At 48.8% G+C, this 12,587-nt stretch overlaps 2 protein-coding genes across 3 annotated transcripts; one reads left to right on the top strand and one right to left on the bottom strand.

Annotated features, from left to right (window-relative positions):
• Positions 1 to 3,666: 3,666 nt before the first annotated feature.
• On the top strand, positions 3,667 to 5,904 carry LOC109781255 (large ribosomal subunit protein eL18y). Its single transcript, XM_020339858.3, has 5 exons — positions 3,667 to 3,843; positions 3,927 to 4,016; positions 4,107 to 4,235; positions 4,338 to 4,520; positions 5,533 to 5,904. Exons 1-5 carry the CDS (start codon positions 3,841 to 3,843, stop codon positions 5,689 to 5,691), a joined length of 564 nt encoding a protein of 187 aa, XP_020195447.1. The 5' UTR covers positions 3,667 to 3,840; the 3' UTR covers positions 5,692 to 5,904.
• Positions 5,905 to 6,337: 433 nt separating this feature from the next.
• LOC109781248 (ethylene-responsive transcription factor ERF071) lies at positions 6,338 to 7,287 on the bottom strand. 2 transcript variants are annotated; one of them, XM_020339850.3, is made up of 2 exons: positions 6,978 to 7,287; positions 6,338 to 6,862 (listed from the first exon to the last, which is right to left on the bottom strand). In XM_020339850.3, the coding sequence occupies exons 1-2, from the start codon at positions 7,162 to 7,164 to the stop codon at positions 6,453 to 6,455; spliced, it is 597 nt and encodes a 198-aa protein (XP_020195439.1). In that variant the 5' UTR covers positions 7,165 to 7,287; the 3' UTR covers positions 6,338 to 6,452. The 2 variants fall into 2 exon arrangements, with proteins under 2 accessions (XP_020195439.1, XP_020195438.1); XM_020339849.3 differs by having other exon boundaries at positions 6,338 to 6,865; positions 6,978 to 7,286.
• Between the last annotated feature and the right edge of the window lie 5,300 nt (positions 7,288 to 12,587).

The raw sequence follows: 12,587 nt of genomic DNA, 5'->3' as shown, positions 1-12,587 counted from the left end.
TCTCGTGTTCTTGAGATGTCACGATCTTGATGTATCGCAGGCTTTGTTAATATAGTCTGGTCATATGGTGTTTTCCCCTCTCTATCTTGTTGCGATGAATTGAGTTTTTCCCTTTGAGATTTCGTTGTTATCAGATTGAATACTTTTATTGATTTGAGAGCACTTGATATATGTCTTGCATATGAATACTCGTGGTGACAATCGGGTATCATATGATTCACTTGATATGTGTTTTGGCATTCAACTTGCGGATTCCTGTGGATACATTGGGGTAATCTATGCATAGGGGTTGATGCATGTTCTCGTCTTTTGTTTCTCCGGTAGAAATCTTGGGGCACTCTTTGAGGTTCTTTGTGTTGGATCGAGTATTATGAATCTGAAATTATTTGGTGTTATTTTAGTACGAACTCTTGGATAGATCGATCGGGACGAATAACTTCGAGGTGGTTTCGTACCCTACAAATGATTTCTTCTTATGCTCTCCGCTAGATAGGAACTTTGGAATGATTCTTCGTTGCACATTGAGGGATGATTATATGATCCAATTATATTAGCATTGTTGAGAGATTGCACTAGTGAAAGTACGGACCCTAGTCCTCATTTTTGTGCCCGTTTACATTGCAGTACCGTTTTTGTGCCCGTTTACTATTTGCTACATTGCTATTTTTATTTATTTAGATTATAAAAATATATTTCTACCATCCATATCACATTTTTATCATCATCTCTTTGCCGAACTAGTGTACCTATGCAAATTGCCATTGTATTAGGTGTGTTGGGGACACAACAGATTTCTTGTACTTGGTTGCAGGGTTGTTTGAGAGATACCATCTTCATCCTACACCTCTCACGGATTGATAAACCTTAGGTAATCCACTTGAGAGAAAATTGCTACTGTCCTACAAAACTCTGCGCTTGGAGGCCCAACATGAGTCTACAAGAATAAAGTTGCGTAGTAGACATCATTGGGCCCAGCTCAGGTTGGCCCATATATTGAGGCTAATTGATTAGACTGAAAAGCTAGGTAGTAGTGCATGGGATGTACGAGGCTGCTGGCCTACAAACTTGCCTGAAACTGGGCAACCTTCCTAATTGTCGCCTAAATTGATGGATTCTGGCCTAGAGGGGTGGATTGTGAGATTTGACAAGTTTTGCCACTTTTTACCTAAATCTAGGCCACTTTTAGGTGGAACTTAGGCGTTCCTGGCTTCATATGCCTAAAACCTGACTAGTGCCTCAGTCAACTTATGGGCTTGGTGTTGGGAAACGTAGCATGCAGTTTGGGAGTCGTGCGTTGGCGTTGGCCTAATGGGGTGTCGGCTCCAGGTTCGCCCCTGATTGTGTCCGGCGGCTAGGTGTCGACGAATGGGTCCTCGGGGTGTGTTATGTCGGTTTTGTTTTGGTATATAATGGGGGTGGTCTTCCTCTGCACCGGTGCTCGTCCCACACATACTTCTCTTCTTGTCGCTCGCAGAGCCTCTTCTAGATTTCTCCGCGGTGGTGCTTCCTTGTTGCTAGTTTTGGACGGCGGTGCGTATGGTTTTCATGCCAGGATAGGAACCCAGCGCCTAGCGCCGCCACAGGGTTGTGGCCATCTAGTTAAGGTTGACACGATTTTATGTGTTAGTCATGATCCTGATAAAGCTATTAATCTCAACCTTCTGCTTATATGTTTGAGCTTATGTCTGGACTGAAATTGAACTATTCTAAGAGGGGGGAAAATTCAGTTGCTGAATTTACTCTGATGTTTTTGGCTACCCTGTTGGAACTCTTCCCCTTGAGTACCTAGGAGTCCCTGTTTCTTTTGCTGCTTTGGAAGCTTGTAACCTTGATTTCCTGGAGGCTAGGATGATCCGAAAACTTGATGCCTGGCTAGGTTTGCACGGAATGAGAGTATCAAGCACTTATTTTCTTATTGTCCCCTTGCTAGGTTTGTATGGAATGTTGTTGGTGCGTCAACTGGGATAGGGTTTAATTTCAGTGATCCTGAATCATGCTTCAATATTTGGCTGAAGGGCATGGGGCTGAATCTAGGACGGTCTGCACTGTTGGGGTTGCATCTGTCTTCTAGAGTACATATGGAAAGCACACAACCTTGCATGCTTCCAGCAGAAGTAGCCTGCTGAACCCCTTGATGTCATTTTTCGAGTGGTTTACTGGATTAATTGTTTGTCTGTTTTGGCAGGTGAAGGACTCTTGAAAACAACAAGCAAGATTGCTGGAGATTGTCACAGCTGAGGTGTTCCGTGCGAGGAGTAGTTGGATCTTTTGGGTCTCAAGATTGGAGATAAAAGATCATCTGGCCTTGATTTGCCAGTCATAACAGGGGTGTTCGAGCATAGCGCTGTTGTTTTTTGCTTCTGTAATGCGCTTGGTTTCGTGTGCCTGAGATTTTGAACTGTGGCTACCTTTGCTTTAGGATGTAATCGGGAGTGGTTGAACTTCCCCCCTCTGCTTTCTTTGCTGGTTACTTCTGTTATAGATGATTGCAGTCTTATAAAGGTTGGAATGAAACTAGAACTCCAGAAAGTATGATGAGGAGCAAAGAACCAAAGAGAAGAGTATTGGTTTGGTTTTATGCAGTGTAACAAAAATGACTAATGTAGTTACCCATTGTTGTCTTCTTTTTGTTGACAGCCTAGATGTGATAGTAGTCATCTCATTTAACATGGTGAACTGTTCTGACATGCAATCTTTATTGACATCTCAACTCTTTTTTCTCTCGTCCATGCATCTAAATGAATGTGATTGTGTATTACTGTAGAAGTTACCAGCTTCAGTTTTGTTTGTTTTTGTTTTCGGTCCACGTCGCCGCATCTCAGATACCACAAGGTAATTTCTGTTGCTTCCCTTCATCTCCATTGCTTCGTGCTTTTGCCTTTATTGTGTTGGTGCATCTAAGTGGACAACGACCATCTCAGATACGCTTCATACAATTGATTTCAGATTATTTTGTCCACCATGGTGGTTAGAGAAAGACAAGAATCCAAAGACCTATAGTAGATATGCAAATGTCAGTACTCTGCTCCAGTGGGAAAAATGGGAAGAGCAGGTTGTGTACTGAAAGTAAAAATAGACCACTTGTAAAATTAATGAATCACCAAGGAACTCTAGTAAAGTTGGAATAATCTGTTTTGACCAGGCCATAAAACGTTGTATGCTGGTTATTTTGTCATCTACAAACCATGAGCTGTAACAAACCATATAGCAATAGCGCAATGGTGCATAATTTCCTTGTATGTGTTTATTACAGCAGTTCTAAGCCCCTCAGCAAGTTACGGGTAGAATTTGGGCTGATCCATGTCTCGTTTCTGCCGTGCTATCTACTTCAGCGTTCCTAACGCATGTCAAGCCTACATGTTCCCGGCGCTGCAAAAGCGTGCAGAAAAATTCTGCCACCTTGTTATCGCAACATGGCAAACGAAATATTACACGATCGAATGAAAAGGTTCTTCTCCATTTTCGTCTGTCTGAACATCCAAACTTTGAATAGTTGAGCATGAGTGCATGACTCACCTTGATCACATGTTCTAGTCGAGAGAGAGAAATATCATCTGCTTGTTGCCAACACAATAAGCTCTTCACTTTTTTTTGGACGCTCTTCACTTTTTTTTTTTGAGGGGAATAAGCGCTTCATCCGTTAAGGCACAGGCAGGCTTCTATAGGCCCAAATGAAAGAAACAAAGACCACCAATTTAGGCCCAGCCCAAACGATTCTCCGCCCACACCATATTTAGACTCCACTCCTCACTCCATCCGAAACCCTAGCACCCGTCCCGCCGCCGCCGCTGCCGCTGACGCCCTGACCCTCGCCGCTGCAGCAGCCACCACCGCGCAACCATGGTAATCTCCCATTCCTCTCCCTCCTCGTCGTCTTCCTCTGAACTCTACGCCCAGCTGACGCCACCCGTTCCCGTCGCACCCAGGGTATCGACCTCGTCGCCGGCGGCCGCAACAAGAGGACCAAGCGCACGGCGCCCAAGTCGGACGATGTGTACCTCAAGCTGCTCGTCAAGGTCAGTCCCCCTTCGATCCGGTGACACCGCATCATCCCCGTCTGCTGCTCAGGGATTCAGATTTACCGCAATTCGCTTTCTTGTTCGTAGCTCTACCGCTTCCTGGTGCGGAGGACCAAGAGCCAGTTCAACGCCGTGATCCTGAAGCGCCTCTTCATGAGCAAGACCAACCGCCCGCCGCTCTCGATGCGCCGCCTCGTCAGGTTCATGGAGGGGAAGGTATCCCTCTCTCCCGGTGCCATTTTTTTTTCAATCTTTGGTCTGGATGAATCGATGTGAGGCTTACCTGGGCGGTGTTTGTGGTTGTGCCTGCGAGTGCAGGCGGACAAGATCGCCGTGATCGTGGGCACCATCACCGATGACCAGAGGGTCTACGAGATACCGGCAATGAAGGTGGCCGCGCTCAGGTTCACCGAGACGGCGAGGGCCAGGATTGTCAATGCCGGTGGCGAGTGCCTTACCTTTGACCAGCTCGCCCTCCGTGCTCCGCTTGGACAGAACACGGTATGGTTTGATTTCTCCTTTTTTTTAGCTACTGTCTTTGCTAACGGTGCTGTTTGATGCATTTCATGTTGTACGAATTAGTACCCCCAAAGATTTACAACTGAAGCACGCAATTCTATTAGTTTGAACTATTAAGCATGCTAGACTCCTGTAGGTGGAGAAAACCAAGTTTTGTTCAGGCTCATTGTGTTACAGAGAGACTTTTATGTGTAGCTTGTGGTAGGGTATTCAAGTAACAATGTATTATTTTTCTGATTCATCAGATTCCCTCTTGTCAGGTGTTAAGAGTACACATAAACCAAGTTGATATATCTTTCTAAATCTATATGGTTTTTTCATGGTTGTGCTGGACAGCTGGTGTCAATTTTCCAACCAAAACTAGCTCGTTGATGATCATTAAACTACTACTCCCTCCGTTCCATATTACTTGTCGCTGATTTAGTACAACTTTGTACTAAATCAGCGACAATTAATATGGAACGGAGGGAGTATATTTATTCACTAAGAAAGTCAGTCTTAACGGTCAAATATGGTACATATGCTTATTTTATGGTAGTAGTTGTGTTGTTGGTCACGAGGTCTTGTTTGCTTTATTTTCATTCGTTAAGAGTTGTTTGAAACTTGAATATGTTCTCTTTGCATAAAGAGCAATGTAAATGGTATGTTGATTCATGTACATGATAATTCAGTTTGTATGTTCTTGCCGCTGTTCCTTCTTGACCTGATCTATATGATTTCATTGTATTGTCTTACTATGGTGCTGTGTCTTTAGACTTTAGTACATGCTACTGATGCTAGAATTTTTGACATTGTAGTCATGTAGAGGTGTTTGCTCCGATTTATGGTATCCTTTTTCTTTTGTTTTGAGATGTGTCAACATGTGGTATGATGATGGTTTCCCCCTTCCCATAAATTAGTGATGAACCTCAATATGAGCTGCATGCCTTTGAGGTGTTATTCATCAGATAAATGTTACAGACAACCATTTTAACAAATTACATTTTCTTAATAGCTTCTCCTGAGGGGCCCCAAGAACGCCAGGGAAGCTGTTAGGCACTTTGGCAAAGCTCCAGGAGTGCCACACAGCCACACCAAGCCATATGTCCGCTCAAAGGGCAGGAAATTCGAGAAGGCAAGAGGAAGGAGGAACAGCAGGGGCTTCAAGGTTTAAGCTGTGGAATTTCTGGCGCACTTGTGTCATATTTTGCTATTATTATCGGTTCATCATCACCTTTTTGGGTACCAGAATCATACCGCTTTAGATGTCAGTGTCTTGTGTCAATGAGTATTCAGAACCAGTTAATTCTTGTTTCAGTATTGTGCAACTTGAGACCATGCTTGCAAGCCAGTTATTAATATCATTTGTAGCACCAAAATTTCTCTCCGTTGCAGTGTGGTTGGTGTTATGTTGCTGGTGCTCATTATTGCGATGTTCTAGCTTTCAAATGTAACCCGTTGTCATCATTTACAAATGGTGTCCGTTTGGGAGTTCAGTATTCGTTTGACGATATTCAGCGTTTCTCACTAAACAATCGTAATTCATCATATGCTTAATAATTGTGTCAACGAGTATTCAGAACCAGTTAATTCGTGTTTCGTTGTTTTGCAACTTGAGACCATGCTTGCAAGCCAGTTATGAATATAGCACCAAATTTCTCCTTTGCAGTGTATGCTGCTTATTGCGAATTTAAGTTTTTTTCCGAGAGTATAGCTTTATAGAATGCAGAATTATAAGTACAAGAATACTACTGCGAACAAGGAGCGTGGCTGGTGGTGTTTGTGCTACATTTGAAAACTATAGCAGTACGACCCATAAGTGAGTAAAATATTCGTTTGACGATATTCAAAGTTTCTCACTAAACAATCGTAATTCATCATATGCTTAATAATTTGGTAAAGGCAATATTACATGCATGCAGAAGAGACCAGTTTCTATATCACTTGCGTGTTGATGTTGTCAAAGTTCCAGAGCTCCATCCCGGGCTCGTCCTGCTGGGGCAGCTGGTGCGCGTACGCCACCTCCGTCGCCGGCGCGGCGGCATCGGCCATGTACGACGGCTGGTGGAAGAAGCCGGCGACGTTGGCGACGTCGTAGTCGTCCAGGTCGAGCGGCGGGTCCTCGTTGGGGAAGTTGACCTTGGCCTTGGTCCCGCGGATGCGGCGGGCGGCGCGGTCGTAGGCGCGGGCGGCGCCCTCGGCGGTGGCGAAGGTGCCGAGCCAGACGCGCGCGCCCTTGGCCGGGTCGCGGATCTCCGCCGCCCACTTGCCCCAGGGCCGCCGCCGGATGCCGCGGTACATCGTCTTGCGCTCCCGCTTCCTGCTCGGCTCCTCCCCTGCCGCAGCTGCTGCACGTACAAACGCCGGCCGGCAGAAAAGGTCACGGTACGCTCGGGCACGGATGCAATGCAAAGTACTTGGCCTGTAGTGGAGCCTGATGGTAATAGCTGACTGACGTACCTTGGTGCTGGGGAGGGAACGAGCAGGCGCCGGTCAGGTCGGCTGGGTAGAAGTCGTGGTGGCCGGTAGGGTCGTCGAACGCGGCGGCGGCATGCGGCCAGAAGTCGGCGGTGCAGAGGCTGCGCTTGCTGCCGCCGCGGTGGTCGCGCTCCGGGGTGAAGTCGGAGATGATCGCGCCGCCACACATGTTGTACGCTGCTTAGTGAGTAGACAGAGGATAGCGCTGCTGTGGAGCTCGGTAGTATAGGAACCTATGAAGAAAGGTGGCGATGGGGTGGCAGTGGCAGAGGAGGTGAGGTGAGAGGCCGTGTGCGGCGCGCGCTTAAGTAGAGGAGCCGCGCGAGTGAATTCCTCGGAGGTGGAACGTGACGGCGGGGCAGCTTCCTTCCTCGGACGGGCGAATCGGTGGACGCCAGCCGGCCGCGCGCCGCTGTTTTTCCCCGGGCGGTGACCGTGAGACGGTGCGTCGCGTGCGCGTGATCCCAATCATCTGCTAACCATGCCGCCTTTACTTTACTTCAGATAGAATTAACAACTCCCTGGCCTACGAGCCTAGGACAGTCTCGGACCCCCGGGTTTCATCACCGCAGACGCGTGGTCTGGTCTGGTCCGGCGTGGCCGCCGCCTCTGCTTTCAGGAAGCCCTGTGCGAAGCCGCAGCCGCGCAATGCGTGTTGGCAGCGATGTAATGCGCTGGTGAACAGTGGCGATGCACTGCTGTCCTGCCGGATGAAATGCGTAATAACCCGGCGGCGGCCCACCGGATGCCGGCGTGGCCTGTCATTGTCTGACCTGGAGTCCGTCTGACCGGACGGCGAAGCTCGCGTCGCATCGCTTAATTGCACGTGCTATAGTCGCTGTCCTTCGAGCAAGTCATGCACATTCTCTTCAACAAGCGAGCATTATGTACAACTCAGTACTGTCTCTTTTCCTTTTACTCTACGTGGTAGAAAGGTTTGATGTCAAACTTCTTAAAAAAATAGGGAAAATTGTTTTGGAAAATATCCACATCTACAATACCTAATAAATACGTATAATATAAAAATATATTCCATAATGGATCTAATGATAGTAATGTTGCATTAAGAATGTCAATAATTTTTTGTATGAACTTGGTCAAATATCGCCTCCACGCATGCCATGCGTTCCAGTGAGGCCCACAAACCGCCCTCCCTCTACAGTCCGCATGAGAATCCAAGCAAGTCGTTTCTTTTTCGATGACGACCTGGTCCTCCATTCTCCCTCTCTCTTGCAAGCCGTCGCCCCAGCCTCCCCCTTCCGCCTCATTGCGTTGAGGCTCCAAAGTTTTTCTTCTTTTTTTTTGCGGGTGAAGAGGCTCCAAAGTTAGGGTGGATGTTGCAAGACCGGTGGTGCGCCGTGCACAATGCCCGAATGTGCTACGAGCTTGTCTCTGCCATGCTGCGAGGCCGCGACCAAGGCACTGCTACAAGCCTATCCCGACCACTCCACGAGCGGCATTGTCGGCTGGCTAGCGAGGTATTGTTGCAGGGGCAACACTACCTAGGCTACTACCACCGCTGCAAGTTGGCGGCTGAAAGCGAGTTGCGAGTCTTGCGATGGTGCGCACGGGATGTTGTGACCAACGACAACCTGTTGCAACCGTCGCCGGCAAAGCGTCGATACTTTGAGCGAGTAACGAGTTTTTTGTTTGTTTGAGGGAAACAACTTGCTTTATTTAAGCAAAGTCTGGGATCTCGTCCGCTATTACAGAAAGGATATAATTGGAAGGCGCATGCCGCCAAACCTGGGAAAGACCATCACCTACAGCTACCTTAGAAGGATATGAGCAACACGGTTGGCCGATCTCCTTCTCCATGTGATCTTGCACCTCATTGTCGGAGTAATTGGCCACGGATACCCGAAGACGGCGAGACAATAATTCAAGACATCGGGGCTAGCAAAGCCCCTCAGTCCGACTGCCCGGCTGCTCCTGCCGGCTCCCCGTCCGACTGCTCTGCCCGGTCGGCTGCCGACTGCAGCCTGACCCGACACCGACAAGACACCGACGTGACAGCCATACCGCGGACGAGATGGCTGTACCGCGACGTCATCATCTACAGTGTACCTGTCCCTTTGGCACTGTTCTATAAAGTGCCCAGGGGACAAGCATGACATGCACCATGCCTTGCTCCCATACCACCACACAGCTTAGATAGTAAGCTAGCTCCACACTATATATAGCCATCCATCCATCCATCCACCCTCACACACTCTCACGTATGAGCATCACACTCCCACAGCCACACATGGCCAGGCACATGTGCCACACTAGCTAGCTAGCTCTCATTGCTACTGATCTCAGATACAGCTCCAGGAGCACCGTGTACTATCCGATGTACACCCCAGATATACTCAGACATGCAGGAGTAGGGGTATTATCTCTCCGGAGAGCCCCGAACCTGGGTAAACTAGCGCGTGCTACTCGCATACCTGCTCCCGGGCCTATCAGCAACAGTCTTACCCTCACACTAAGCCCTTGTGGCATCTGTCGACTCGCAAGCCCCCCGTGAGAATACCACGACAGTTGGCGCTCACCGTGGTGTGGTACTACTACTATGCTACCACGCTATTGCTGGTTTCGCAGTCTGGGCGGGACCATCTTCGCCATCACCGCCGCGGCGTCGCGCCGTCTCTCCGGTAGCGCTCGGGGGCTCGACTTCGACCCGCCCCCGGAGCGGCCGTGCGGGACGGCGCGTCCTCGCCGTCGGCTTCACCATCTTCGTCATCGCCAACGCAGCGCCGGCCGGCCGTCCGCGCGCGCGGGGCCTCGCTTCGGTCGGCCGTGTCCATCCACGCGCCGCTCGCGTCTGCTTCCCTCCGCGTTACGCCTTGCTCCGGCCGAAACGCGCATTCGCTCCTCCACATACCATCTTTGCGAGCTAGCTAGATGCAAGTCATACAATGGTCAAACCATTGGCCATACACGCTAGCCAAATGCGCCCCAGATAATGGCCATACAAGCCCTGTACACGCCTCGTACAATAGCCGGATATTCCTCGGATAATGGCCATGCACATCTCGCCTCTGCTCTCCTCCTGTGTGCGCGCGCAGCTGTGCTGGCTCGCCTCCGCTCCTTCGCCGCCGGCCTCATCCTCCTCCGCGCCCGCGCGTGAGCGAGGACCTGAGCCCCGCTGCTTAGCCGCCAGCTTCCTCAAGCTCCCTGCCGGGCTGATCCTCCACGGACGAGCTGTCGACTGCTCCGTCCCGCCTCCGCCCATGACCAGTTGACCTCCCACCTGGTCCACTCCGCTTGGCCGCCTGCTTCGCACCCGCGGCTCTACCGAGTAGCCGCGCGTTATGTTTGCTTGTATGATGTGTTTTCTCTGTACGCTAGTTTGTATTAGTGTGTTTGCTGCTTTCCGGAGGAGTACGCTAGTCTAAAGAACATGTCAGGAATGTGTACGCGCATCCTGAGTGCTGTATCGTGTGTTTGCTTTTCGCGTGTAAGATATATGCTAAGCAGTTCTTCTCCGTGCAAAATCGTTTATGTTTTCTTGAAAATCTTGAGATCTTTAAATTGTTGCCTTTGCAAGATTCTCCTTGTACTACTCAGTTCTTCTCATGGGTTTTGCAACATAATACCCCAGACTGGAAAAATGTCTCGCCCGTGGACTCGCTCCATGCCCAATCAGCCAGAAGAAGTTTATGGGACACAGACTAGCAACAACTTCACCCAGGGACAGTCCAGTCAACAAGACAGCGAAGCAGCCTTGTCTCAAGTATGCCGTCTCTTCGAACAAAGCCAGCAACAGCACCAAGAGATGATGAATCACGTCATCAATATGGGAAACCACCGTGAACCCTATCAACCTCATTCCAAGTTATCTGAGTTACAGAAGACTCGCCCTTCAACTTTTGCTCACACTGATAGGCCGCTGGAAGCCGATGACTGGCTTCGTGATATCGAAAGGAAACTGATTATTGCTCAGTGTTCAGATCATGAGAAGGTACTTTATGCACCACACTACCTTACTGGAGCAGCTGCAGCATGGTGGAAAAACTTCCTACACATGCATCCCAGTGAACACAACATCACCTGGGAAGAGTTCAAGGAGGGCTTTCGTGGGGCACACATTCCCCGGAGCATCATAAAAATCAAGAAGAGAGAATTTGACGACCTCAAGCAAAGAGGCATGTCAGTGACAGAATACAACGGTCAGTTCACCCAGCTATCTCGTTATGCCTACGACGAGCACATGACAGAGAGCAAGAAGATGGAAAAATTCCTGGACGGCCTGGCACCGGCACTAAAATGCCAACTGGTTGTACACACTTTCCCGGATTTTAAAACTCTGGTTGACAAGGCCATTACCTTGGAGAATGAGCGCCGTAGTCTGGAAGATCTCCGTAAGCGAAAGAGGGACAAGACGACTCTTGCTCGCAACAACCGAAGCAAGACTGAGGTTCCAAGGACAGAAGCAAGGAGATCCACGACTACTGATCCAAGGCCCGTCAGACAGTTTCATGCCAGAGATAAGGAGTACACGTACCGTCCAGGGGTCACCTGCTATGCTTGTGGTGAAGAAGGGCACTATGCTAAACAATGCCCAAAGCCGAGGAACTCGGCCCCCAAGCCGAACAATGGTGGAAACAATCCAGCTCCCAAGCGCAACAATTTCAATCCCAACAACAACCACAAGAAGGGTCACCTGAACCATGTGACCAGGGAAGAAGCGCAGAATGCCCCAGACATCGTGCTCGGTACGTTCCCTGTCAACACAGTACCCGCCACGGTTTTGTTTGATTCTGGAGCTTCCCATTCGTTCGTTTCGAAGAGTTTTGTTTTGCAACATGGTTTTCCGATACTTCCCTTGGAAAAATCTATGATCATCAAGTCCCCCGGAAATAAGCAAATCGCTCAGAGTTACTGCCAAGGAGTGGTCATTGAGTTCGAAGGACTACAGTTCCAAGAAAATCTCATCGTGTTGGAGAGTAAAGGACTGGATGTCATTTTAGGGATGGTCTGGCTAACCACCAACAAAGGATTCATTGACTGTTTCAATCGGACCGTGATTCTCACTCACCATCACGGCAAGACAATAAAGGTTACCGCTCAAGAAAGGCCACGGACACGGCAACCAAAGCTGAACAAAGTGGACATTTCAGAACTGAGAAAAGTTCCAGTGGTATGCGAGTTTCCTGACGTATTCCCTGAAGAACTACCAGGCATGCCACCAGACCGAGAGATAGAGTTCAGCATCGAACTAGCACCTGGCACCGCTCCCATCTACAAGAAACCTTATAGAATGGCACCCTCAGAATTAGTGGAGTTGAAGAAGCAGATAAAGGAATTATTGGACAAAGGATTTATTCGAGCCAGCTCCTCACCATGGGGTTCGCCAGTGTTGTTCGCCAAGAAAAAGGATGGGACACTGAGACTGTGTATAGACTATCGAGCTCTCAATATGGTCACCATCAAAAACAAATATCCGATGCCACGGATAAATGATTTGTTTGACCAGCTCGCACAAGCCAAGGTGTTCTCAAAGATTGATTTGAGGTCGGGATATCATCAACTGAAAGTACGGACAGAAGATATCCCTAAAACAGCGTTCACCTCCAGATACGGATTATATGAATTCACAGTGAT

The sequence above is a fragment of the Aegilops tauschii genome, chromosome 2 (genome assembly GCF_002575655.3).
Source record: "Aegilops tauschii subsp. strangulata cultivar AL8/78 chromosome 2, Aet v6.0, whole genome shotgun sequence".
In the NCBI taxonomy this organism is placed as follows: domain Eukaryota; kingdom Viridiplantae; phylum Streptophyta; class Magnoliopsida; order Poales; family Poaceae; genus Aegilops; species Aegilops tauschii.
The sequence above is the reverse complement of the archived record's forward strand: the minus strand, read 5'-3'. Positions and strand labels throughout refer to the sequence as shown.